This window comes from Scyliorhinus canicula, chromosome 3 (assembly GCF_902713615.1).
Source record: "Scyliorhinus canicula chromosome 3, sScyCan1.1, whole genome shotgun sequence".
Classification (NCBI taxonomy): domain Eukaryota; kingdom Metazoa; phylum Chordata; class Chondrichthyes; order Carcharhiniformes; family Scyliorhinidae; genus Scyliorhinus; species Scyliorhinus canicula.
The window spans coordinates 97,274,978-97,299,843 of record NC_052148.1 but is presented as its reverse complement, the minus strand read 5'-3'; the positions used below and the strand labels follow the sequence as shown (position 1 = coordinate 97,299,843).

At 50.0% G+C, this 24,866-nt stretch overlaps 1 protein-coding gene across 1 annotated transcript in view; it reads right to left on the bottom strand.

Annotated features, from left to right (window-relative positions):
• LOC119962827 overlaps positions 1-24,091 on the bottom strand; it is a 95,093-nt gene extending 71,002 nt beyond the window's left edge. The window contains exons 1-2 of the mRNA XM_038790959.1: positions 23,935-24,091; positions 5,439-5,592 (exon numbers count right to left, since the gene is read on the bottom strand). Coding sequence (XP_038646887.1) covers positions 5,439-5,592; positions 23,935-23,989 — 209 coding nt within the window. The 5' untranslated portion in view covers positions 23,990-24,091. The remainder of the gene's footprint in view (positions 1-5,438; positions 5,593-23,934) is intronic.
• Between the last annotated feature and the right edge of the window lie 775 nt (positions 24,092-24,866).

Below are 24,866 nucleotides of genomic sequence, written 5' to 3'. Positions count from 1 at the left end.
AGCAAGGGACACTCTGCCTCAAACGCAAGCTTCAATCCTGCTGATAGCCAAGGAAAGACAAAGACCCAACAAGCTGCTCAATGTGGACGCGAAAATACTGGCCAAGATCCTGGCTGGGCGACTGGAGAACTGCATAGCAGAGGTGTCACAGAGGAACAGGCAAGCTTTATTGAGGATAGGCAGCTAACATTGAACATCAGGCACCTGCTGAAAGTGATTAGCAGTTTGGCCTTGGAGCAGGGTTCATTGCATGGGTGAAACGTCTTTACAGCGCTCGCATGACGAGTGTGCAGACTAACATCACCAGCTCTAAATACTTCTATTGCACAAGGCAGGGATTCCCATTGTCCATGCTTCTATTTGTCCTGGCAATCAAGCCACAGGAGATCGCCCTCAGAACGGCAGAAAATTGGTAGAGGGAACAGAGAGCACAGAGTCTCACTCTATGCCAATGACATCCTCCTCCACATCTTGGATCCCCAAAGCAGCATGGAGGGCATCATGAGGCTCCTGATAGCGTTCAGAGCCTTCTCGGGCTACAATCCCAACCTGAGCAAAGTGAAATCTTACCGGTGAATCCGCAAGAGAGAGGGGCAGAGTTGGAATGACAGCCGTTCAAACAGGCCCAAAACAAATTCAGCTACCTGTGTACAGAACCCACGGTTGGACAGATCAAACTCCAAAGGGAAGACCTCAAATATGGCGAAAGACCTAGGCGCGCTTATGGAGTAGTTGGGGCATTGGACCCGTGGATTCCACATACCAAGGGAGAAGGAGTTCTCCTTCTTGTCCCAGGTACATAGGGTATATGCACGCATTAATTTCTTTGTGGTGGGGAAAACGGTGCTTCCAAATTACCCACGACTGGACACAGATCCACAAATGGAACCTGACAGGTCTGGTGGAAAAGGTAAAGAAAGACCTGCTGACGTGGGACGCACACCCACTCTCCCTGGCGGGGAGGGTGCAAACGATCAAGATGAGCATGCTGCCCAGGTTCCTCTTCCTGTTCTGATCTATACCAATCTACATTCCCAAGCCTTTTTTAATACAGTGGACAAAATGATCATGACGTTGGTGTGTCTGGGGGTGGGGGGAAGAATCCAAGGATCCCCAAAGAGGTCCTGCATAGAAAAAGACGCATGGGAGGCCTGACCCTCCCAAACCTGCAATACTACCACTGGGTAGCCATAGCTGAAAGAGCTCCTCCCGTACTCTGCAAGAAACATCACCCCAAAATGGCCCCCATTTAGAACATTCTCGAACCACTCCACCTCCCCACCCTGACTCACTACAGCCCATCACGCATTGCACAGACCACAAGAAACAGAGTGCAATACAATTAAACATTATGCACCCAGCACCGAAGGGCCCTTCTCCGAAAAAAGCATCTATTTAACTTCACAACAAAAATACAAACATACAGAAAAGGTGGGGGGGGGGGGGCTTATAACTGACTTTCCCACTCAACAAAAAAAAAACGTGTGACAACATTTAACAGAGACAGAACTTCCACCCATGTTCCTCTTGCAGCCCTCCCCAACTTATATTCCTTAATAAAATCATTAGCCTCCACCGGCGTCCCAAATTAATATTCCAGGTGCTCGAAGTTTGACTGGGTACGATACCTCACACTAAATCTGGCACCGGTGCAACACTAGCTTGGCCTTGTTCAACCCCACCTGTCCCTTGGCCAGCATCGGACCACGCACCGCACTTTTTAGATGTGACACTTTGTTCAGGTCAAGCACAGAGTCCAGAGTGGAGGTTGGATTCGCGCTGATAAACCCAGATTTGGTTTTCTTCCCAATCGCAACCCCGCTGCGCCCTGGCTCACCTCAAGATCTTTTCTTTGTACTGGAGCTTGTGCACAATCACCGCCCAAGGCGACTCCCCCGCTCTTGGCTTCTGCCTCAGGGAACTATGGGCCCAATCATCCTGCGGGGCCTTGTCCAGCACCTTCTCTTACACCAAACCTGCCAGCATCCTCAGGACGTAGCCCATTGCAATTGTTCCCTCCACTCCCTCTGGAAGGCCCACAATCCAAGATTTTGCCGCCTGGACATCTTTTCCTGGTCCTCCACCTTTGCTCGCAGCGTCTTCCACATGTCCCCCAGGATCGCCATCTCCAGTCTCACAATCCGGTCGCTCTGGTCGGACACCACCTTCTCCACTTCCTGTATCGTCATGCCCCTTCACCTCCAGGCGCTCTACATCCGTTTCAAGTCCCACGGAGAGATGCCACTGCCCCCTCAATTGCCTTTGACCAGTCATTCTGCATTTCTTTATGCTGCGCCACAATTCATCCTCAATGAAGCTCATCAACTACTCCATTGGCAGCTTTCCAGTCAATAATGACCGTTCCCCCTCTGCCATTTTCCCAATTGATGCCGGGCCACGAGTCTCCACCAACTCTTTAGCCAGGCCTCACACTGTGTTCTATTGAGTTTGTTACCCTGTATTCATGCCTGTCCGGCAGAGAACCCATTCCTCTCCACTCTCCGGACAATTTTCCGCCAAAATTCCCCAAACTCCCATGATGGGGCACTGTTTAAATTCTTCTTGTAGCCTTTCTCTGTCAGCAGAGCCAGGTTAGTCTTCTGAACTGAAGGGTTGAAGTCTCACAGCAACCACAGGGCAAGTGCCTCATAGAAACACCAAGATGAAGGAGTGCTGAAGTCATTAGTTTATTTTTGTTTGCATTATGTAATGATTGATTTTATAAAAGTGCACTTTCTGGTGGTTTTCACTTTGGAAAGAGGGTGATTTGATGGCCATTGTTACATGAAAGTTAAGAGCATGCAACTGTTCATGGTTGTGGTTCAAATTACTAACATCACTCTCATTGATTATTTCATCACATTGTTGCCTCCCTTTCTCATCCTCTTTGTCCACATTCACCTCCTCCTTCTCCTGTTCTTGCTCCTCAGCTTCTCATCTGATAGGTGATGGGAAAGGCTGATCTCTCATAATGGCCAGATGGTGCAGCTTGCAGAATACCAATAAAAATCTTGATACGTGTTCAGCTGAGTACTGCAGGGCTCCTTCCGATGCAACAGAGGCATAGATTGAAGATGCTGCTGGTGTGCTCGATATTTCTTGTGGCATCATGGCTCTCGTTGTATCCCTTTTGCACATGTATACACAGGTTCCAGGCCAAAGTCACAAGTCAGCTTTGGGCACTGAGTGACACCATGATCTGTCTGCTCTATTTGTTGCCAGGGGTCAAAGTATGCACTTGTATATTGATCACCTTCTTCGCATGGTATTATGATCACAGATCAGACCCCAACAATTGCTAGGATACCAGACAGAAACCCCCAAATTTTATTTAATTTGTAAGACTTTGAGGAAAGGATATTCCCTCCAGGAGTGACTCCACACACAAATAGGGATATGGTATATTAAAACAAACTTTATTATTAACACAGTATTAAACTAACTTTAATATCACTCAAGTAAATGCTTACGGTTACTAGTTAAACTATGCTTAACAATAAAATGAAACACTTTAAATCCTAACTGCTATCTTTCTATCTCCAAGCAAAACCCACATTATGTTAAAATCCACTTTTAAATAGTTTTCAAATACAGGAATACTTGCTGTATAGAGATATCTGGGAGAAACTGCTTTGATAGAGATCCTTCAGGAAACAGCCTGCAGAATCTTGCCCGTGTCAAACTATTGTTTAACTTTCCAGCACTTGGCCAAAAGCTACTGTTCTGTTCACAGAAATATCTAAACTGAAACTCAACATCTGTCTGCTTCAGCCCCTGGCTCCTCCCATTAACTACATGATCTCTATCCCACTAACTGGGTTATAACCATCTCACTGAGGCTAAACACAACGGGCGGGATTTTCCGTTCCTGAGACTAAGTGTTGACGCGGGCGCAGAATTTATGGAGTTCCATGACAGCAAAACTGGCGCCGCACCTGGACTGATTCTGCTACAGTTAAGGGGCTATTACAGGCGTTATATCGAGGCATCTCGATTCCAATAATAAACGGTACGGGATTCACCGATTTTGCGATTGACACTCAGGAGACTGTCAAGCTGCAGCCGCATTTACACACTTCACTCCCTATGCACACTATCCCAACCAACAAGATGGCAGCAAAATGCGAGGCCCCACGCTTCACAGATGCAAAGCTGGAGACTCTACTGGACGCAGTGGAGGAGAGGCGGATGATTTTGTACCCCGGCCTGGAAAGGAGGCTGCCAGTCGGCACCATTCGCTGTGCCTAGGTGCAGGTGGCAGAGGCTGTGAGTGCCATGGGCAACACCATCCGGACTGGACAGCAGTGCCAGAAAAAACTGGACCACCTCCTCATGGCAGCCAGGATGAGTAGGAAACACTGTGCCCCTGGCACCAACCCCCATCCCACACTCCCGTAAGCCTACAACCCCCAAACAGGCAGTGATGGCAAGGTGACCTGGGCACTGAGGGATACCCACCCCTCGGCTGCATGCGACATACTGTCTAAGACTGTTGTTTTTTGTTTGGCCACTACACCTCCCCGCCCCCATTCCCCAAGGAGAAGGCCGCCCATAACAGCCTTTCACCGTCAGCCAAAGGAGAATCCCACCCAAGGAATTAGAGGTAGAAAATGGTACAATAGATCTGAGGACAAAAGAAATCTCATTTCACGCAAATTCACTTCCAAGATAATTAGTCAGGATAGAAGCTATGTTTAAATTGAAAAAAAGATTGGCTGGATGAGGCAAAGAAGATGAAAGGATATGGGAACAAGGTGCCTATAAGTGATTTGAAATTTGTTTAATGGAGGGTAGTTACAAGGTTGCACTGGTATGCCAAATTGCCTGTTTCTCTGTTGTGACTTCTATGTATTTTTCTGATTGGGAATGTTGTCAGAGATGCTCCTGTTCCACCACTGCAACTTCATAAAAACCTTGATTGTAAATTGAACAGGATGTTCACATATTCACAAGATGCAATTATTATGGTGCATCTCATAGAATGCACTTTGACTTCAAAATATTTCAAAGTCACACAGCTTCACAATCACCATACCGATCTGAAATGTCCTTTAATTATATAATCTACAGGCAGCACAGTGGTGCAGTGCCTCATACTGCTGCCTCACGGCACCGAGGTCCCAGGTTCGATCCCGGCTCTGGGTCACTGTCCGTGTGGAGTTTGCACATTCTCCCCGTGGTCTGCCTGAGTTTCGCCCCCACAACCCAAAGATGTGCAGGTTAGGTGGATTGGCCACGCTAAATTGCCCCTTAATTGGAAAAAATTAATTGGGCACTCTAAATTTTAAAAAAATTATATAAACTACATCCGTCTTAGAATGATTTACTTAATCAAATTGTAGTAAATGCAAGAGAAATAATAAGGAAAAATCTGTAAACTGAGCATGAAGTTCTAATGTTTCTCTACTTTCTTCAACTCTATCTGTACATTGCTTTACCTGGGCAATAAAAATATATCGTCTTCCTTGCTTCCTTTTACAAAGACGACAAGAACGCATCGTAATATAGAATGAAGATGTGAATCCCACTTAATTTGGATGGTCGTAGAGTTTTCCACTTTCACCTGCACATCAACATGAGGTCCCACGACATCTGTAATACACAACATTTAAAACTGAACTTTGGTTAAATATTTTCATTTTCAGAATCTGTCAGGGAGGGCATGATTGAATTTGAGAATTGGTCATTTTTAATTGAGTGGTTAGCTTGCCAGATCATCAGGACCTGCGATGTGAAAAAAGGTTTAATGACCTTATCGGTGCTGTCAAGGTTAAACGTCCCTTACTCTGAATACAGTCCTAGCATATCACACTTTCCCAGCAAACACCACCAATCAATTCCTCTTCCCCTGCACAGGCTTCTCCTCTAATCACAACGGGACATTTTGCTACGCCTCCTTCACCCTCAAACTCAACATTGATATTGCCCTCATAACTTGCACAAGTACCATTCTGCTTTTGCCTTGTTTGGACTTGAATTAATTTTCACATTTTCTGATACTTTGCACTGTGCCACTTTCTCTCATCCTTTGACTCTCTAACACACTTGGTTACTTTTCTGTTTCTTCCTATTAATGCTCACAATCTGTTACGCTGTCTTGCACATTTTCACAATCTTTTCACATGTCATACATTAGCAAACTCTTACTATTTTTGCAGAGTAACTTTGCACTCAACAGTAGGTGGCCTGTTCGGTTGTTGCTACTCGTGGTGTGTACTACTTGGACACCATGAAGTAGTTTTGTTGAAGTTCCAAAGTCTTTATTGACATTACTGAACTATGTATGTATTTACGGTAAAGGTAAGCATGCTGTTATGGGCCAGGGTTTAGAAAACTCCGAAGTATATTATGGAGTTCACCTGACCTATAACAGTTTGTTGATTTTGGCTACAATGAGCACAAGAGCCTGCCTTTCAGATGTTGTTCAACAGAATTCTGAGGCGCTTTTAATCAAAAAAAAGCTTTATTCTGCGAATTTAGTTAACATTTGTATAAACACACACAGTAAGAATTTTTATCAACTACACCATAAAGACCCCACACAGCTACAGTAATCTATGTATAACCCTGAATGATTTCCCCTTTAACTGTTCCAATTCAGTAACAAAATCCAAATAAAACCAGAAACCACTTTTCAAAGGTGTGGCCAAGCACACGGCACTCTTACTGGTATAAGACTTGTTATTGATACTCTGTTCCCCTTTTCAAACAGCAGGTTTGAATTCCTTCCAGAAATAAATTATCTCCTTTAAGTTATCAAGCCGTCTGGAAACAGCTTTTAAAATTAAGATAGAGACACTTCTTTTCACCTGTGCAGTTCAAACCAGTTCAAAACTCAAAGCAAAAGTAAAAACTCAGAGCCACAGCCCAGCTCCACCCACATGACATCACTGAAGCCGTGTGATAAGACAAAAACATTTCTTAAAGGGACACTCCCAGGGTAATACGAGGTCCTTACATGTTGCAATCTATCTCTAGACTGGCCTTAGCACTAGGTCATGTGCCTTCTTACATTACCGTGTGGGCGGTACTATACTCAGTCCCACCTCTGTGTACCAGATCCTTCAACCACAGTAAGGAGTCTGGAAGAACTCTGATATCATTGCGAGAGAGGACATGTAACACTGGGAACGGTGACTCACAGCAGCATTTGTCTGTTACTCTGGAGGGTGTGGGGGGGGGGGTTGTAGTGGGTTGGTATTCTGTTCCTTTGTTTATGGGGAGGGGTTAGGGGATGCTGAGGTGGGCAAAGTTGGTGTAGCGGAGTTGTTAAGGGGGGATAGCGGCAGACATTTTGGGGAGGCCCGAGGGTGTGCGAGGCATGAGCCGGGGGGAGCTGGTTAAAGAAGGGTTATGGCTTGAGGAACGGCTGGGTGGGGCAGGTATTCCATTCGGGATTGGATATGTAGACGAGAGGGGTGGCAGTGTTGATCAATAAGAGGGTGGCGTTTGAGGTGAGGAGTTTAGTGACAGACCCGTGGCACAGATTTGTGTTGGTGAGTGCGAGGTTGGAGGGGCCGTCAGTGGTGCTGGTGAGTGCGTATACCCCAAATCGGGATGATGTAGAGTTTTTGAGGTGAGTTTGGCAAAGATCCTGGACCTGGACATAGGCGAACCATGTTCATATGTTTGGTTGTGCCTGAGGTTTTTTTTTAATTTAATGTGCACAATTCTTTTTTTTTACTATTAAGGAGCAATTTAGCGTGGCCAATCAACCTACCCTGCACATCTTTGGGTTGTGGGAGTGAGACTCAAACAGACACAGGGAGAATGTGCAAACTCCACAGGGACAGTGACCCGGAGCCGGGATCAAACCCGGGTACTCGCGCCGTGAAACGGCAGTGCTAACCACTCCGCCATCACGCCACCTGGGTATGTCCTAGGCTGAGGGGGTTTTGTACAGGATTTGGAGATATAATGTAGAAGATTTGGGGGATATCGGTAGCTCCGTGTCCAGAGGTGGCAAGATTTGGGGTGTTGGGAGGATCCAGGAGTGCAGGTGGGGAGGGAGGCCGATGTATTGGCCTTTGCCTCCCTGATAGCCCGGAGACGGATTTTGTTGTGCTGGTGGGACCTGGAACCGCCAAGCGCTTTGGCAATTTGGCAGAGTTCTTGAACTTAGGGAAAATTTAATTCACCATCAGGGGTGCAGAGGAGAGGTTCACATCAAGGTCTGTCTACTTCTTTTAGGAGTATTGAGTCATCAGTGGGTGGGGTGGGGGGGGGGGGGGGCAGTGTTTTGTTTCTGTTTGGGTTGGGTTAAATATTAAAAAGGGTGGGAGCAGGTGCCAGTGGGGCAGCGGGTAGTGGGGGAGGAAGGATTATTGTGGGGGGGGGGGGTGTAAGGTGTTTTGGCTGTTTGCTGGTGCTGTTTTTTGTGTTTTTCTTCTTTTTATGTATATATTAGAAAATGCCTCCGATAAAATGTGTCGCAAAAAAATTATTACAAACTCGAAGAAATTCCAGGCCAATATTTTCTACAAAGAATTCCTTATTCAACCAAAATTATAGAGGTGGAAACACATACCATAGCAAGGTAATTGAGATTGGTTTCTCAGCACATCCAAAATATGTCCTAAAACAGTGAGATCTGGATGGGATGGAATGGATCAATTCTATGTTTTTTTTTCACACTTTTGAAACAGATAGCCACTTACTATAATGGGCAGCTACTGGATGGCGCAATGGCACAGTGATTAGCACTGCAGCGTCACAGTGCCAGGGACCCAGGTTTGATTCCAGCCTCGGCTGACGGTGTGGAGTTTGCACTTTGTCCCCGTGTCTGCATGGGATTCCTCCGGGTGCTCCGGTTTCCTCCCACAGTCCAAAGCTGTGCAGGTTAGATTGATTGGCCATGCTAAATTGTCCCTTAGTGTCCATGGACATGCAGGTAAGGTTATGGGGATAGGGCGGGGTGGGTGCGGGTGTGGACCTGGGTACATTGCTCTTTCAGAGAGTCGGTGGGCCAAATGGCCTTCTTCTACGCTGTAGAGGTTGTGCGATTCTATGATTTGTCAGTGAAAAGCATTCATTTTGGCCGACAGTGTGATTGTAATCAATATCTCTCTAATAATATGATTGTTTTTCATAGCTTTCAAGTGATAAAATCACCAGAGGTCACCATTCAATTTGATTTGTCCTAAGTATACAATATTCTGCCGACCACATGGTAACATGCCTTGTGCAGTGATTCACACACTTGATGTTACATCTGATCCTGGTCACCAGGTGGTGCTGTAAACTACCTAAATTAAAATGAAAACAGAAAAAGTCTGAACTATATAAATGAAAAATCTGAAGCAAAATTTTTAAAATGCTGGAAAAGCTTAACAGGTCAGGCAGCATGTCAAGCACTTTGGAAAGTAAAATGTAAGTGGCTGGACCCAGAGCCCGCCCCAGCAGCAAACCGTGCCACTTTGTTAAAAGGAGCCATGATCTGAAAAAATGTAACAAAAAAAGATACTCCCTCCACTTTTCCCACCTGAGACAGTCTCTTGAAAAAAAATCATAAGATCGTACCAATTGTGTACATGTCCCATCTTGTGTACATTGGGAATATAAATCTTACACATTGGGATTTTGCACCTTTACTTGTATAGAATTTCACTTTTTTTCTATCCTTTCACAGGACTAGGAGTTGCTGGCTGGACCAACATTTTTATTTCCCATCTCTAATTGCCCTTGGGAAGGTGATTGTGAACTGCCTCGTGAACCACTTGAAGCCACAGTGCTGTTTGGGAGGAGTTCCAGGATTTTGACGCAGCAACAGTGAAGGAACAACAATATACTTCCAAGACAGGATGATGTGATGCTTGGAGGGAAACATGCAGGTGGTGATGTTTCCAACTATCTGCTACCTTGTTCTTTTAGGTGGTAAAGGTTGTGGGTTTGGAAGGTCCTGTCGAAGGAGCATTGGTGAGTTGCTGCAGTGCATCAGTTGCCAATATGCTTCAGTGATGAAGGAAGTGGCTGTTGAAGGTGGTCAATGGGATGCTAAACGAGCGGCTGCTTTGTCCTGGATGGTGTCGAGCTTCTTGAGTGTTGTTGGAGCTGCACTGATCCTGGCAAGCAAAGAGTATCCTGGCTTTTACCTGGTAGATGGTAAACAGACTTTGGGGAGTCAAGAGGAGAGTTAATCTCCGCAGAATTCTTAGCATCTGTCTTGCTCTTGCAGCCACAGTATAAATATGGTACATCCAGCTCAGTATCTAGTCAATGGTGACCTCCAGGATGCTAAGATTGGGTTGCACAACCAGTCTGACAGGGTTAAAGTCAGGGCGCCAGTCTGGCAGTATAAGGTGCTCAGGTGCCAGGTTGTATAGCATCAGGTCCGGGGGTGCCCTTCCCTTATGAGGTGGGGTGAGGGAGGGTACAAAGACCCCCGAGCAGGTCGGGGCGATGGGGGGGTCCGGAGATCGGGGCGACATTTAAAAATGGCGCCCAAATCTTTACCTGCACTGACAAGCTGATTCATCAGTGCAGGAAATTAAGCTAAGTGTAGCCTCAGGGGAGTGTTCCTCCTCGCTGCCGTAACAAAAGAGGCCCCTTTGATAGCGAGGCTGAGCGCCAAGAAACACCCCGATAAACTTGCCCAAAACGGGACTCAGTTTTTTTCCTTTAGTTTTTTATCTTTTAGTCATTAACATTGTGATGTACTTATCCACTTTAAAATGTATTGGTGTGTTGAAGGGAAATTAATGAGTTGCCCACTTAGAAGCATGCTGGGAAATGCTTGACTGTAGTTTAACACTGCTTTTGAACAAAAATAAGTAGATCAGGTAACGTAAACAAAATACTGCTTAGTATTTTGATCTCGGCCTTATTATGATAACACACTGTCCTCCGAAAGATAACAAAATGCGTACTCGAGTTGTTTTTAGCCAAGGGCAATAACATACGTACTACGTATTTCATCTTACGTACTTTCCAAGGTATATTTAATATAAACATGGCTGTTACTTCAAGCTGATATTTCAGACTATAAAGATATGCTTTCTTCGGTCGAATCTCAGAGTGCTGTGTAATGGCTATGCAGCCAAACCACTCCTCTCTCCGCAAATATTTGTGGAACTAAATTTCCTTAAATTGAACCTCGAAGAATTTGTCTTTATTATAATTTCCACGACAGCGTGTTAAATAGTTCTGTAATAAAGTTGTAGATAAATTGGTAAAGTATAGTATCTCTTGTCATCTTCTGCACACAGTATAAGAACCCACCTCTCTTTTATTTTCTGAAAGCGGGAAGATAAAGGGCGGGATTTTCCGTTTCTGAGACTGTGCTGGATTCTCCGCTTACCAATGCCAAAATCGGGAAATGGAATTGGGCAGAGAATAGCCTCCAATGCCAAAACCGGGTTAAGCGCCAGTTTGATGGCAAATCGGGATGCTCTGGCACCCTGGAAATGGCATAAATGCGTCGCTAGCAGAGCAGCATGGTGCCGCAGTGGTTAGCACAGCTGAGTCACAGCGCCGAGGTCCCAGATTCGATCCCGGCCCTGGGTCACTGCCCGTGTGGAGTTTGCACATTCTCCCTGTGTTTGCGTGGATTTCACTCCCACAACCCAAAGGATGTGCAGGCCAGATGGATTGGCCACACTAAATTGCCCCTTAATTTGAAAACATGAATTGGGTACTCTAAATTAATTTTTTTTAAATGCACTGCTCGTCGTGCAGCGTTTAAGTACAGTAGCCATATCATTAGCGAGCCTGACACCTTATTCCTGACACCTTATTCTCCGGGGCCTCGCGATTCGTAGGAAATTGCTTGGCAATTGCTGCCAACCTGGACATCTGCCGTGCTGACTGCGATGGGGTGAGGGCCCTGCCAGGGCTGGGAGAGGGGATGGGGTTGGGGGAAAAGACCAAGCACCCGCGCCCCCCCCCCCCCCCCCCCCCCCCCCCCCCCCCCCCCCCCCCCCCCCCCCCCCCCCCCCCCCCCCCCCCCCCCCCCCCAGGACTGGGGCAATGCCCAGGCACAGTCACTATTACGACAGCTGTTTTGTTGCGCATCCACTGACCACCCACCTCGGCCCCAGTTCTACACAGTGCCACCGGCTGTATGGGTGCGTCCACCCCCGGCCTCAAACACCCTGCCCTCAAACACCCTGCCCAACCGGCCACCACCCACCAGGGGACCATCCAGTGCCACACCCAAGGCAGCTCCCAGTGAGGGCAGTGCCAGCCAACGGTACCCCTGGCAGCAGGGTCGGATGCCAGGACTGGGGTCACCAACGGTGCTGGACACTGACGGAGCAGGGGTGAGGGGGTGGGGGAGGGACATGAGTGGACGGAGCCCGCACTGCCAACCGGGGCCACCGGTAGACCACTGAACCTTGTTGGGCTCAGGAGTATGCGCCATGCTAACATGTTGGCCTTTCACCTCCTGCAGACAATTGCGTTTGCCGTTCAACCAGCAATAGTGGCCGCCCTGGTTATGCGAGATGCCCTGTGGCCGCGTGAGCGGGTGCCGCTCGGAGAGGAGGGGGAAGCTGCAGCAGCAGAGCGTGCTGCAGAGGAACGGGCTGCAGTGGGGCAGGTGATAGCCGCACAAGCTGGAGAGCCAGCCGCCCAACAGGCCGAGGAGGTGGAGGTGCCAAGGAGGCGCCACATGAGGCCTCAAATGTACCAGCGGCACATGTCATTCGAGGACCTGCCGGACCGGGCATGCCGTCGGAGACTCTGGATCAGCAGAGAGACAGTGCTACACACCTGCCATATGATGGCACACCTGGCATTACGGGGGTATGGGGGAGAACATCCGCTCCCGGTGTCCGTCAAGGTGACAGTCGCCCTGGACATCTAAGCGACGGGGTCCTTCCAGTCGCCGAGTGGGGACCGTCCGGGATCTCACAGACCTCGGTGCACCCACACCGTCATGGAGGCCTTATATGCCCAATACATCCATTTCGATTTGGACCGAGTCAACCAGGATGCCCGGGCAGCAAGGTTCGCCGCCATCGCTGGGATGGGGGTAATCGACGGGATGCATTTCACCCTACGAGCACCTGCAGATAACAGGTCGCTGGACACAAACCAAAAGGGATACAAATCAATGAACTCCAGGTGGTCTGTGACCATCAGCTGCGCATCGAGCACCTCTGCGCCCTATACCCAGGCTGTGTGCACGATTCCTTCATCCTGGCACACTCGATGGTCCCTGACATGTTCGAGGGGCAGCCCCCATCCCACCCCGGCTCAAGGGTTGCATCCTGGGTGACAGGGGTTACCTGCTGTGGCCATGACTGATGACACCTATCCGGACGCCATTGACCGACGCGGATACCCACTACAACGACGCCCATACAGCGACCAGGAGTGTGATCGAGTGATGCTTCAGCCTCCTGAAGATCTGGTTCAGGTGTCTGGACTGCTCTGGAGGGGTCCTCCAGTACAGCGTAGGAGGGTCTCCCACATTGTGGTGGCCTGCTGCATCCTCCACAACATCGCGCAGCAGAGGGACAATGTGCTGCAGGAGGAGGATGAAGCTGAAGGGCAGGCCTCGTCTGACGAGGCAGGATGTGGGGGAGGGGAACGATGAGCAGGACATGGACCTGGGCAGGTGCGGGTGGCCACATGATGTTATCGCCAAGGCCAGCGCGCATGAGACGCTCCGATTGCCCCCAGGTTCACCAACTAGGAGGGAGAGGGATGAGGGGGGTATGGTGCTGGCCAGGGGCACGGACATCACATCCCAGACCCACACCCCCTCATTTCTCACCCCATCAAGCCCCCCCCGCTTGTATACCCCTCCGTTATATGAGGCGCTATGAAATGGTAGCCCTGGGTTGGCAGTAACAGCGGGTCTGGTCCATGGGATGGAGGATGATGACAACCTGCTCTGCAATGAGCTCTGGTGCTCCACATCGTTTGACAATGTCTGACTCATGCTCACAGTAGCACCTTTCACCTGGGTGATCTCTGTGCCTTGATCCTTAACTTTAACCTACGTGCTGTATCCGCACCAACTTAACTGGTGTCTAAATTCTTAATCTCGTTATTCTCATTCTATGTGTTTCCCCAGACAGTACATCAGACATGGAGGCGGCCTGCTGCGTTTCTCACCTGTGGCAAGAGGTGCCTTTGCTGGCTGCTATTCAAAGGGCTGGACCTAGATGGGCCCGGCCAATTTCAGGTGTCACAGGTGATGAGGTGCCACCCTCTTCTGCCTGCTGCCCATCAGATATACCAGTGTCAGGTCGGGGGTTTAGAGCTCGAGGGTGCTCCAGCACCTCCCCTGCGGGAGGCACCGGCTTGGTCGCATCACTTCCTCCTCCCTCTACTCTTTGGGACGGAAGTGAGGCCGGAGTCAGCTCTGGAAGCTCCACCTGCATCTGACGCTGCCAGTCCTGGAGCCCTGCTCTCGATTCATTCAGGATCTCGATGCCGTCGGCCATGGAACACAGAGACCGGAACAGGTCCCTCAGCAAGTGCGACATGTTCCCCTGCACCATGATCATGCCCCTTTGTCCCTCGGTCATGTCCCTCTGTAAGTGGCTTTGGTCAGCCAGACCTGACCAATGCTCTCGACACCATCACCCATGACCCTTTATGATTGGTTCAAGGTCTGGAGTGCCACACCAATGTCCATGACGGCCCGGTATATGGCTGCCTGTGAGTGGGCTCCCCTGTCCTCAGCCATTGATTGCAAAGTATGCCCCAGGTCTTGGACATCTTGACCCATTTCAGTGATCTTCTCACCCAAACCTTCCACCATGGACACCTGGGTACCATGCATTGTCAACACGATCTTGCACCTGCACCGCAAGGTGTTTGGACTCCTTCAACTGCACTTGCAGGCACTGAAAATCTGCTGACAACCCCTCCTGTGCCTCTCTCCAGTCCCACTCGGAACCTGGAGGCGATTATAGCGTCCTGTGTGCGGCCTCCCATGCCTGCCCAGGCCCCATGTCCTCGCCCTCCCGTGCACCCTCTTTGTCGGACGAGGTCTGGCGTTCATCTCCTTCCTCTAGCATGTCACCCCTCTGCTGCGCGATGTTGTGGAGGATGCAAATGGCCACCAAGAAATGGGAGACCCTCCTTGCGCTATACTGGAGTTACCCTCCAAAACGGTCCAGGCACCTGAACCACATCTTCAAGATGTGGATGCGCCGCTCCATAATGCCTCTAGCCACTGCATGGACATCGTTGTAGCAGGTCTCTGCGTCGGTCTGTGGCCTCCAGATAGCTATCATCAACCACGGCTGCAGTGGATAACCCCTATCGCCCAGGAGCAAACCCCTCAGCCAGGGGGACACCTCGAAGAGGCCAGGACGAAGGGATCGTGCAGGCTGCCCGGCTATCGGGCGCAGACACGCATGATACGCATCTCATGGTCACACGCCAGCTGCACGTTCATCGAGTGGAACTCCGTTTACATTGTGAAGACCGGCCTGTCACCTATAGGTGCTCCGAGGAGGGCATGTATTCCATCGATCACCACCTGAACCGAGGGCACCTTGGCAATGGTGGCAATCCCCGTTGTTCAGGCATCCTGGTGGGCTCGGTCCACATTGAATTTGATGCATTGTGCCGACTGGGCATATAGAGCCTCTGTGACGGCACATTTGCACCTGTGCACCGAGCTCTGTGAGGTCCCTGACAGGTCCCCAATCGCCGTCTGGAAGGACCCCATGGCACAAGTTCAAGGCGACCATCACCGTGACGGCCACCAGGAGCGGGTGTCCTCTTCCATACACCCGTGGTGATCAGGCAGATACATCGCACTGTCCCCCTGCTCTGTCCGAGTCTTCGACAGCATCCCCAGTCCGGCAGGTCCTCGAATGACAGGCTCTGCCAGTACATATGAGGCCCCATGCGGTTCCTCCTTTGCACCACCTCCTCCCCAGGCCTGTTAGGCAACTGGCTCGCCATCCTCACCGGCAGCCTCCTGTTCCTCTGGAGCAGGCTCCACTGTTACAGGATCCTCCTCGAGCAGCACCAGCTTGTACAGCCTCCATGAATCCCCCAGGACTGCGGTGACTGGGATGAAGGCCACCATTCCTGGTTGAACTCCAAAGTCCATTGCCTACAGGGAGTGAAAGGCAGACATGTTAGCATGGTGCGCACCCCCGTGCCCAACAAGGTCCATCAGGCTACACGGTGGCACTGGTTTGCACTGTAGACCCTTTCCTCGTATGCCCCTCTCCCCCATCCCCACAGCCACCCCAGCTGCTCCCCCTGACACTCTGCTGACCGCATCCCTGGTCCCGTCCGTGCCCGGCAGCCTGGGGGCCTCTTGCCATTGCTGCCAGGGGTACCGGTGGCCCTCATTCGGCACCCTCCTGCAGGGGCGACTGTGGGCGTTGCCCTTGGGTGGGCAGCATATTGCCCCGTCGGCGAGTGGAGGCCGGTTGGGGAGGGGGCATTAGTGGGGTGGTGGGGTCTGGGGGTCAATGAGTGCATCCATACAGCTGGTGTCACTCTGCACGACCTTGGCCAAGGTGGGCGGTCAGTGGGGTACGTAGCAAGCTGGCTACCTTGCAGACCATAGCAATGACGATCCATGCCTGGACACCCCTGTTCACCCCACGGCCTATCCCTCGCTCCCCCCCCCCCCCCCCCCCCCCCCCGCCAAGGGCTGGTGAGGCCCCCCGCCGCCAGCCCTGCCAACATCCCCCGGGCGGTGGCGCAGCATCGCGAAGGCTCCAGAGAATACCAGGTCATGCAAATGGCCTTTACTGCACGCTTGTACGCATTGACGCCGCTGTCGAGGCCCGGAGCAATGAAAATTGGAGTTTGCCAGCACCTGCCACAACTTTTGCTTCACGACCAATTCTCCGCCCGATCGCCTTTCCCAATTTCGGTATCAGCCCACAGAGAATCCTGCCCATTGTGTTTAGATTTAGGTAAGCAGGTCATGGGATCTGAGTAGGACAGAGATGGGAGGAGCCAGGTATGTCTATAGTTTTGCGGTTTGATATAGGTTGGGAGTCTGTTAAGAGTTTTAAGTGAACAGCAACTTTTGTCAAACATTGTCAGGTTAAGCAGCAGTCTGACACAGACAGAAGAAAGTGCCAGCTTTCCCCCCAAAAGGGTCTCACTCTCTCTCTTCAAGCAGTCTTTTCAAGAATTCTCTATACAGTGTACAGGAAGTAAGCCTGCATTTGTTAACTTTATTTATAAGGGGCAGCACGGTGGCCTAGTGGTTAGCACAGCTGTCTCACGGCACTGAGGTCCCAGTTTAGATCCCGGCCCTGGGTCACTGTCCGTGTGGAGTTTGCACATTCTCCCCGTGTCTGCGTGGGTTTCGCTCCCACAACCCAAAAATGTGCAGAGTACGTGTATTGGCCACGCTAAATTGCCCCTTAATTGGAAAAAATAATTGGGTAATCTAAATTTATCAACAAAAACTTTATTTGTAAGTGGATTTTGACCTGTGATGATGGGCTTTGCATAATTGGAGATAGAGAAAGTATCAGTTAGAAGTTAAAGGGTTTCCTTTTATTTTAAGAATTGTTTAACTGTTAATTGAAAAGCTATTTTCTGTGATGTTATGTGTTTAATCCTGTGTTAAGAATAACGTTTATTTTAATATATCATATATCTATTGGTCAGTGAAATCAATCCTGGAGCGAAGTATCCTTTCCTCAGTTTTAAACATTGAGAAAAGTGTTTGGGCTTCTTATCCGGTATCCTAACAAATGTTGGTATCTGGTCCGGATCTTAACAGTCAGCAGAACCACCAGAACAACTGCGTAAATGGGAATTCAATAAAACCTCATAAAAATTCCAGATGAACAAATATTAATCTTTTAACTTCCCCGTAAAATTTGTGGATAACTCTGAATTATTTTTTCTGCAAAGAACATCAAATAATCCACAACCTTTTTGGAGAAGATTTCTATACATTATTTATTTGTAAACTATCGTTAATTTGAGTAAATGTAACAATGGATGCTTTTGTGCTGCTCATTGCCCCACCATTGCTCCACGCTCAGGAGAAGAGATGCCAGAAGAACAGGTTTTAAGTAACTTTGATGTTGAAAATGTCAATGGGGAAAATTTGCACACCTTTAATGCTGGATCTGTGCATTTTCTGGGTGGGTGGGGCTGTCATGTGAAGCTTTCCTGTGAACGGTATTTATACATAATGCAACGAACAATCGCACAGTGATTAGGCTACTTTTACCAAGACTGTCGTACCATATTACACTAAACTATGCCTCAGCACTATGTTCAAGAGTTACAGTTGCTGTTTTTATGGCACACCAGAAACAAAACCTGAATTTCCAGAATGTAGGAATGTCACAACATTGCTTGTTGGTATCGAGCCAGAATTCCAGATGCAGATTTCTTCTCGGTGCCATGCCCTTCCAAATCTGACAGCAAGAATAGATTTTTATTATAAACGAAAAGTTAACGGAAACATCCACGGTGAGGTAGAAATTGATGTGACCATCAATTCAACTAGAGACACGATTGGAAGTAAACTGTGGCTTTAATAGCCTGCCTGCAACCAGAGGAACTGAGGGCAGGCTCATGGCTGCAGTACTTTATACTTCCGGTAGTGGGAGGGGCCATGGGCGGAGCCATGGGCGGAGCCCTGTACAAGCTCATCATCTCCCCCTATGGGCAGAGCCGCGCAACTGATCACATACAGAGCCCACAAGGACATAATACAATGCAATGCAATACAGCGTGAATTACAATACAGTATGAATTCACCACATTCACCCCCTGTAAAAAAAATCAAGTCCGGCGGGGGTGACGGGTCTACAAGTTGAGCCGGTCCGGTGGCTGAGTCATCCTTTGGGATCGGTGGAGCACCGGGTTGCAACCTCTTCGGGTGGCTGGGTGGTGACGATCGGTGTGGGTATGAGGGTACACTCCAGGTGTGTTTCGGCCCGAGCTTCATTCCTGACCGGTGCGACGGGCGACAGGGAGCACAGGAAACCTATAAGCGCGGGGGCGCCGAGCGTGGGCAGGAAACTTATAGGCGCATGGGCGCAGGGGGTTGGGTGGGGTGTAGTGTGACCAATTTAATAGTCTTAGAAAACTTGAAGAAAGCTACTATGGAATCAGCCCTCAAACCTGACCGACTAGAACTCGACCCACAGGCTGCAGAGGCGAAGGAAATCTTCATACACTGGCTTCGATGTTTCAAGGCCTACCTGGCTGAATCAAGCACATCCGAGACTACAGAAGACAGAAACTCAGCCTACTTCATGCACGGGTGAGCCATCGTATCTCTACGCAACTCAATTGTACCACCTCATATAGGGAGGCACTGGCTATGCTTGACCGATTGTACGTGCGGCCGATTAACGAGGTCTACACGCGGCACATTTTCACGACCCGCCGCCAGCGCCCCGCAGTCGCTGGAAGACTTTCTGCGCGACTTGAAAGCCCTTGCTCGGGACTGCAATTTTCCGGATGTAACAGCCCCCCAACACATGGAAACGCTGTCCGTGATGTATACGTTGCAGGGCTCAGGTCTAACTATGTGCGCCAGCAACTACTTGAAAAAGGGGCCCAGAACTTGGAGGACACTGTAGAGTTAGCCACGACTATGGAGGTCGCGTTCCGCAGTCTGAACTCATTCCCCGCGGACCAAGCGACCCCATCGTGGGCCCCCAACCAGCGACTGCCTCAGGCCTGCGCCGCGCAGCCACCCACCCACTATGGAGCGCCAGCGTGCCATTTTTGTGGTCAGCCCCAACACCCACAGCAGCACTGCCCGGCCCGCAACGCGACCTGCAGGAACGCGGTCGCGCTGGACCAGTCGCGCCCGAAGCACCCCCAGAGCTCGATGATGTCCGTTAAAATCAACGGGTACAGGACACCGTGCCTCTTCGACTCCGGGAGCACCGAGAGCTTCGTACTTCCTGACCTGGTAAGACCTGGTAAGACCTTGCTCCCTATCTTCCTTGCACGGCAAACTATCTCCCTCGCCTCGGGCTCGCACTCAGTCCACATACAAGGGCGCACCGTCGCAACCCTAACGATTCAGGGCGCCAGCTACTCTAATTTCCAGCTGTACGTACTCCCCGACCTCTGCGCCCCACTCTTACTCGGGCTCACCTTTCAATGTAACCTCAAGAGCCTCACACTCAGCTTCGGCGGACCCCTACCTCCACTCACTATCTGCAGTCTAGCGACTCTGAAAATCCCCTCCACTCTTCGCTAATCTCACTGCTAACTGCAAACCCGTAGCCACTCGCAGCAGGCGGTATAGCCTGCAGGACAGGGTATTTATTAGAGCCGAAGTCCAGCGGCTCCCACGTGAGGGAGTCATAGAGGCCAGTAATAGCCCCTGGAGAGCTCAGGTGGTGGTCGTCAAGAGCGGGGAAAAGTTCCAGATGGTGGTTGATTACAGCCAAACCATTAACCGGTTCACGCACCTCGATGCGTAGCCCCTCCCCAGAATTACAGACATGGTCAATCAGATCGCCCAGTACCGCATATTCTCCACGGTGGATCTGAAGTCTGCTTATCACCAGCTCCCAATCCGCCCGGAGGACCGCCACTACACGGCGTTCGAGGCAGATGGCCACCTCTTCCACTTCCTCCGGGTCCCCTTTGGCATCACGAACGGGGTTTCGGTGTTCCAACGAACAATGGACCGAATGGTGGACCAGTACGGGCTGCGGGCCACGTTTCCGTACTTGGACAATGTCACCATCTGTGGCCATGATCAGCAGGACCACAACGCCAACCTCCACCGATTTCTCCAAACCGCCCAGAAACTCAATCTCACTTACAATACGGAGAAATGCGTTTTCCGCACTACCAGACTAGCCATCCTCGGCTATGTCGTGGAAGATAGAGTCCTGGGCCCCGACCCGGACCGCATACAACTCCCTCTCCCTCATTGCCCCAGGGCCCTCAAAAGGTGCCTGGGATTCTTCTCTTATTACGCCCAGTGGGTCCCCCAGTATGCGGACAAAGCCCGCCCACTATTTAAGACAATTAAATTGATGTTACCATCAATTCACTAGAGACACGATTGGAAGTAAACTGTGGTTTTAATAGTCCTACAACTGAGCCTGCCTGCGACCAGAGGAACTGAGGGCAGGCTCACGGCTGCAGCACTTTATACTTCCGGTAGTGGGAGGAGCCAAGGGTGGAGCCCTGTACAAGCTCCTCATCTCCCCCTATGGGCAGAGCCGCGCAACGGTTCACATACAGAGCCAACAAGGACATAATACAATGCAATGCAATACAGTGTGAATTACAATACAGTATGAATTCACCACACTAAAGTGGGTTCTGCTGCCTGCTATTGAAGTCAATTGAAATGAATATCAGGTGTGAATATATGAAATGTTCCCTTTAAACCAGCGTTCGCTGCAGATGCAAATGGCGACGGGGGCGCAAAATCCCACAAGGCCAGAAAGGTGAAATTCACAACATGTTGTCCCCAGCTCCACATTGCTGTATCGAGGTCCCACATGTGAAAATATAACCTAATTAGCGGGATGCCCGCTGTGATCCCCCCCCCCCCCCCCCCCCCCCACACACACACACACACACACACACACTCCCATTGCAATGTCCGAGCGACTTCACCGCCGAGTGAGATATCGGAGGTGAGCACACACACTGCCACTACCCACCAGGGAGTCCATGGGGAAAGAGGGCACCGGAGAGCCATGGAGGAGCACGCTAAGGGGGTCGCGCTGCCTGGGTAGGGAGGCCGCAGGTTTGAGGGGGAAGCCGTGAGGTCGGAGGGATGGAATATGTGGGGGCAGGGGGAGGGAGGTGGAGAAATCATGGCAGAGCAGGCTCAAGAGGCTGAATGGCCTACTTCCATTCCTAAGTCTTATGTTCACATGTCCAATCATGACCATGGTGTTGATGCAATCATACACTGTAAGGATGTGTTCACAAGTACAAAGAGGGAGGGAGACAGAGGGGGTGGGGGGTGATAGACAACCAGGTATGAAGTTAGCTAGAGTCACAACAAGAACAAGGGATGATGGCTGTGATTGCTGGAGGCCAATCAGTTGGCTTGATCAACAGTCCCTCCACCACTGGCACACAGTGGCTGCAATTGGTAATATCTCCAGGATGCACCACAACAACTCGCCAAGGCTCCTTCAACAGCATCTGGGAACCCCCTGATATTCTCAACCTAGAAGGATAAGGGTAGCAAAGGCATGGGAACACCATTACCTCCAAGTTCAACTCATCCTGGATTTGACATTTTGTGCCATTGCTTCATCGTAGCTGGGTCAAAACCCTGAAACTCCCTATTGAACTACACTGTAAGTATAGTTCCCCACATGAACTAGGGCGGTTCAAGTAGGCTTAGCACTACCTTTCTCAAGGGCAAATAGGGATGGGCAATAAATGCTGGCCTTGCTAGTGATGCCAAGAATAAAAAGAAAACATCACAAGCCACTTCACGATATGTAATAAAGCTAAAGAACTGAGACTGGGCCGAAGAGATATTCGGACATATGATCAAAAGCATTATCAAAGGTAGGGGGTTGGATTCTCCATTTCAGGGACTATGTCCCCCCCCCCCCCCCCCTCCCCCCTACCTTTGTGAAAACTGTGGTCTTTTACGCCAGGAGAACTGGCATCAAAAGGCCACCGATTCACAGCCCTGCAGGGGGCTAGCAGGCAGCTGTCGTGGAGCTCGCAGCTCTAGCTGATTATAAAGCCCCCCACACTTCCAGGTCAGAGGCGCTGTGCTTCATGGAGGACTCAGCCCGCAGACCTGGACCGCCGAAACAGTGCCCCGCATTGGCCGCTTCCCCGACCCGGACCGCTCGCACTCATAGCCCCCAGTCCCGAATGAGGCCCCCTCTGCCCGACTGAGTCAGCAGCTGCCACGCAAGGTTCCCGAACGGCTGGGCCAGATTAGAACCACACCGTCGGGAATTCGGCCAGCCGGGGACGGAGAATAGCGGGGCAGGCCTCAGGCAATGAATGGCCTGAGGCGATGGATACTCGGCTATTGGGGGGGGGGGGGGGGGGCAGAGAATAGCAAAACCGGCGTTGGACCTGATTTTGTGTGGGAAAACGGATTCTCCGCCCCGACGCAGATCACGATTTCAAAGTTGGGGTGCGGAGAATCCAGCCCAAGGTTTATGGATCTAGGTAGTAGAAGAGCAGTTAGCACTGTTAGCACTGCTGCCTCACGACGCCGAGGTCCCAGGTTCAATCCCGGCTCTGGATCACTGTCCGTGTGGAGTTTGCACATTCTTCCCACGTTTGCGTGGGTTTCGCTCCCACAACCCAAAGATGTGCAGGCTATGTGGATTGGCCACTCTAAATTGCCCCTTAATTGGAAAAGAAATAATTGGGTACTCTAAATTTAAAAAAAAAGAAAAGCAGCAAGGTTCATTGTGCTCAGACCACAAATTGGGAGGGTGGAAGAAGCACGTTAGGCCAGAACTGAAGTACCATCGGCTGTAGGACTGGGAGAATGAGTGTTTAACTTGAAATTTTGTTTATAAATATTAACTCTTAAGGGTCTAGAGCCGCCAACCAGTTCTATTTGGAATTACTAAGTCCAGAGGTATTCATTTTTTCTATTTATAAACAAAAAGGACGGACCAGAAGGGAGGGCATCACATCACGTTGTAAATTAAATGTCAATCACTGTTCTGCCAATGCGTCGAGCATTCTGTCATTTCCCGCATTATGAATCGAGGTTGTGTCTCCCCCTGCAAGGAAATAATTACAATATTCTGTCTATCAGTGACAGCACTCAAAAATTTAACTTTAAAATAACTAATTGGAAACTTATGGGGTAGGCTTTAACAGTTGTTACAGCGAAGCAACAACTCACAGGAAGACCCGCCTATTCGATCCTCATTCGTCAAGTGTCTGGAGTTTGTATTGTAGTCAGTTGTTTAATTAGGTACTGAGCGCATCAATCATGTCACACTGGATGGAAACTTCGCCTTTGTGCTCGCTCGGTGGACAAAGTGTGCAGCCTGTTGGACTTGCCAGGGAGGAAGCGACTGCTTGCTCAGCCCTTACCTTCACTGCACACGATGGGTGCGAAGGACACCAGGAGCAAGAAGTGCAGGCTCATGTTGTGTGGGCTCCGGTGAAGAATGTCCTTGCTGCCGAGAGCTTGCCTCCCATCCCGCGCGCTCGCTGTGTTAGCCGCCCTCCCCCTGGGCAGTCGGCCAGCTCTGGCTGCGCGCGATCGGCCGCCCATCGCTTCCCATCATCATCCGAGGCGGAGCTGACCCATAGTCTAAAACGACTCAAGGAAGCCTATCACTCCACAGTCTGGCCACACTTGCTTTCGCCTCTCAAATTGCTTTCTTATTTTTAGCGAGTGAACATTTTAATCATGTAAATTTTGCATTAACATAATTAAATTTGTCCATGGCGTTATCTTTTGGTTGACCTCAAGAAGAGCTTCTGTTTCTTTACGCAAATTGCAGCACCTCTGCAACATAGGCCAACTTGCTCCTGCTACTCATTGCCTGCTGAAAAGCCTTTGTACCTCAAGTGCACTCCTAGCCGGCCTCCCATTTTTCACAACCTGTAAATTAATCCAACACTCTGCTACCCATATGCAATTCACACCAAGTCCTGTTCACCTATATCCTCTTTTAGGCAGCCCCTTGGGATTGAGAATTGCAGTTCCACGGGTTCCAAGAGCGGCAGACTCACATGGAGGGCAGGTGGTGCTTGAAAGTTTGGGTAGATGGGTTGTTTGGAGGTTTGTGTACTCCTGCCAACACTGCTTCACATTCCCAACAAAGTCTCTTGATCTGTTTGGTGCCTTCCCAGATGAGCTTTCTCCATTTCAGTTGGTGACAAGTCAGGGACTCTCATTCATTATTCCCTGGGTAAGCGATGTCTTGGTTTTAAAATCCTCATACTCATTTTCAAATCCCTCTACAATGAGGTCCTTCCCCATATCTAATCTCCTCCAGTCCCACAACAGGCCCACT